We start from the raw sequence: 3028 nt of genomic DNA, 5'->3' as shown, positions 1-3028 counted from the left end.
AGAAACTTTATCTTCAAAAAAAGAACTTTTCCCTCACAAAAAGGAACCTTTTCCTCAGAAAAAGTTACTTTTCCTCACAGAAAGAACTTTTTCTCCAAAAAAAGAAACTTTTCCTCATAAAAAGCAACTTTTTCCTCACCAAAAGGAACTTTTCCTCACAAAAAGTGACTTTTCCCTCAAAAAAAGGAACCTTTTCCTCATAAAAAGTTACTTTTCCTCACAAAAAGAACTTTTTCCTCAAAAAAAAGAAATTTTTCCTCATAAAAAGCAACTTTTTCCTCACTAGAAGAAACTTTATCTTCAAAAAAAAAGAACTTCCCTCACAAAAAGTGGCTTTTCTCTCAGAAAAAGTAGTCTTTTCCTCAGAAAAAGTAACTTTTCCTCACAAAAAGTGACTTTTCCCTCACAAAAAGGAACCCTTTCCTCAGAAAAAGTTACTTTTCCTCACAAAAAGAACTTTTTCTTCAAAAAAAGAAACATTTCCCTCACAAAAAGTGACTTTTCCCTCAGAAAAAGTAGTCTTTTCCTCCGAAAAAAAGCAACTTCTCCTCACCAAAACAACTTTTTCCTCACCAAAAGAACTTTTTCCTCAAAAAAAGAAACTTTTCCTCACAAAAATGAACCTTTTCCTCACAGAAAGAACTTTTTCTTCAAAAAAAAGAAACTTTTCCCTCACAAAAAGTGACTTTTCCCCTCACAAAAATGAACCTTTTCCTCACAAAAAGAACTTTTTCTTCAAAAAAAAAAGAAACTTTTCCTCACAAAAAGTGACTTTTCCCTCAGAAAAAGCAACTTCTCCTCACCAAAACAACTTTTTCCTCACAAAACGAATTTTTTCCCCACAAAGGCCACTCTTCCCTTCCAAAAAAAAATAACTTTCCCCTCACAAAAAACGCCTTTCCCCTCACAAAAAGCGCCTTTCCCCTCCCAAGCCGGGTCTCTTACCCTCCGCAGCGCTTCCCCCGCGGTCCCTCCCTCAGCCCGCCCTGGCGGGGGGCGCGGGCCGGGCCGAGCTCCGGGCGGCGGCGGCGGAGGAGGAGGAGGAGGAGGAGGAGGTGGAGGAGGAGGCGGAGGAGGAGCAGCAGCAACAGCAGCGGGGCCGCTCCGCTCCGCTCGCTCCCGGCGAGCCCAACAAAGGCGGCGGGGCCATGGCGGGCCCCTCGCCCCGCTGCGAGCCGCCCTAAGCCCGCCGAGCTCCGCCGCGATGTTGCCGGGCTGCGGCGGGCGGCGCTGGGCTCTGGCTCTGGCTCTGGCGCTGGCTCTGAGCGGCCGCTGCCCCGCGGCTCCCAACGCCTCGGCCGGGCCCCCGCGCTGCCGCCGCCCCGCTCCGTGCGAGCGGCTCCGCTTCGGAGCTTGCCTGGGCTCGGCGCTGCCTTACACCGCCACCTCCACGCTGCTGGCCACCGACTCCGCCTCGCAGGAGGAGGCGCACGGGAAGCTGCTGCTCTGGTCCGGTACGGGACGGTACCGGGAGCGGGGAGAGTGAGGGATAGGCCCGGGCGTGGGGATGGAGGGGGATGGGGAGCGGTGAAAGGGGGGAGTTTGGGTGTAGTGTGGAGGGGGTGGGATGTTTTGGGGCTGGGGATGGGTACGGTATGGAAAACTATAGCAGGGGGATGGGTACAGTATGGAAAAGTGTATAGCAAAGGGCTGGGGAGGGGTACAGTATGGAAAACTGTATAGAGGGGGAGTGGGGATGGGTACAGTATGGAAAAGTGTATAGCACAGGGCTGGGGAGGAGTACAGTATGGAAAAGTGTATAACAGGGTGCTGAGGATGAGTACAGTATGGAAAAGTGTATAGAGGGGGAGTGGGGATGGGTACAGTATGGGAAAGTGTATAGCACTGGGCTGGGAAGGGGTACATTATGGAAAACTATATAGAGGGGATGTGAGGATGGATACAGTATGGAAAAGTGTATAGAGGAGGAGTGGGAATGGGTATAGTATGGAAAAGTGTATAGCAAAGGGCTGGGGAGGGGTACAGTATGGAAAACTATATAGAGGGAGTGGGGATGGGTACAGGATGGAAAAGTGTGTAGAGGGGGAGTGGGAAATGGGTACCGTGTAGAAAACTGTATAGCAATGGGATGGGGAGGCGTACAGTATGGAAAACTGTATAAAGGGGACATAGGGATGGGTACAGTATGGAAAAGTGTATAGAGGGGACATGGGGATGGGTACAGTATGGAAAATTGTATAGAGGGGGATTGGAGATGGGTACAGTATGGGAAAGTGTATAGAGGGGGATTGGAGATGGGTACAGTATGGAAAAGTGTATAGAGGGGGCTGGGGATGGGTACAGTGTGGAAAATTGTAGCAGGGGGCTGGGGATGGGTACGGTATAGAAAACTGTGTAGAGGGGATGTGAGGATGGGTACAGGATGGAAAAGTGTATAGAGGGGGAGTGGGGAATGGGTACCGTGTAGAAAACTGTATAGCAAAGGGCTGGGGAGAGGTACAGTATGGAAAAGTGTATAACAGGGTGCTGAGGATGAGTACAATATGGAAAAGTGTATAGAGGGGGAGTGGGGATGGATACAGTATGGGAAAGTGTATAGATGGGGAGTGGAGAGGGGTACAGCATGGAGGGGAGCAGGAGAGTGGTGGATAGGAGATGGGAACAGTACAGAAAACTGTATCARGGGCCTGGGGTGGGTACATACAGAAAATGGTCTATGAGAAGACAGAAAATGGGGGACCCAGTGGGAGGTGGCCGTGCCCCAGGGGTGACAGCGCTGTCCCCTCCCCKCAGGCCTGCGCAACGCCCCGCGCTGCTGGGATGTCATCCAGCCCCTGCTCTGCGCCGTCTACATGCCCAAGTGTGAGGATGGGCAGGTGGAGCTGCCCAGCCAGACGCTGTGCCAGGCCACCCGGGCACCCTGCACCATYGTGGAGCGCGAGCGCGGCTGGCCCGACTTCCTCAAGTGCACCACTGACCGCTTCCCTGAGGGCTGCCCGGTATGGTGTGGGTGCTGGGCATGGGAAGGGAAAGGAAAGGCATTTTGTGGGGAGAAAAGGGTTGGCAT

General features: G+C 51.6%; 1 protein-coding gene across 1 annotated transcript in view; it reads left to right on the top strand.

Annotated features, from left to right (window-relative positions):
• The first annotated feature begins 1065 nt into the window (after nt 1-1065).
• The window catches only part of SMO (smoothened, frizzled class receptor), a 7805-nt gene continuing 5842 nt past the window's right edge, over nt 1066-3028 (top strand). The window contains exons 1-2 of the mRNA XM_057388050.1: nt 1066-1454; nt 2755-2960. Coding sequence (XP_057244033.1) covers nt 1205-1454; nt 2755-2960 — 456 coding nt within the window. The 5' untranslated portion in view covers nt 1066-1204. The remainder of the gene's footprint in view (nt 1455-2754; nt 2961-3028) is intronic.

Source organism: Malurus melanocephalus, unplaced genomic scaffold (genome assembly GCF_030028575.1).
Source record: "Malurus melanocephalus ecotype Western Australia unplaced genomic scaffold, MMel_1.1 scaffold_1523, whole genome shotgun sequence".
NCBI classification, from domain to species: Eukaryota; Metazoa; Chordata; class Aves; order Passeriformes; family Maluridae; genus Malurus; species Malurus melanocephalus.
This window is presented reverse-complemented; position numbering and strand designations above follow the sequence as displayed.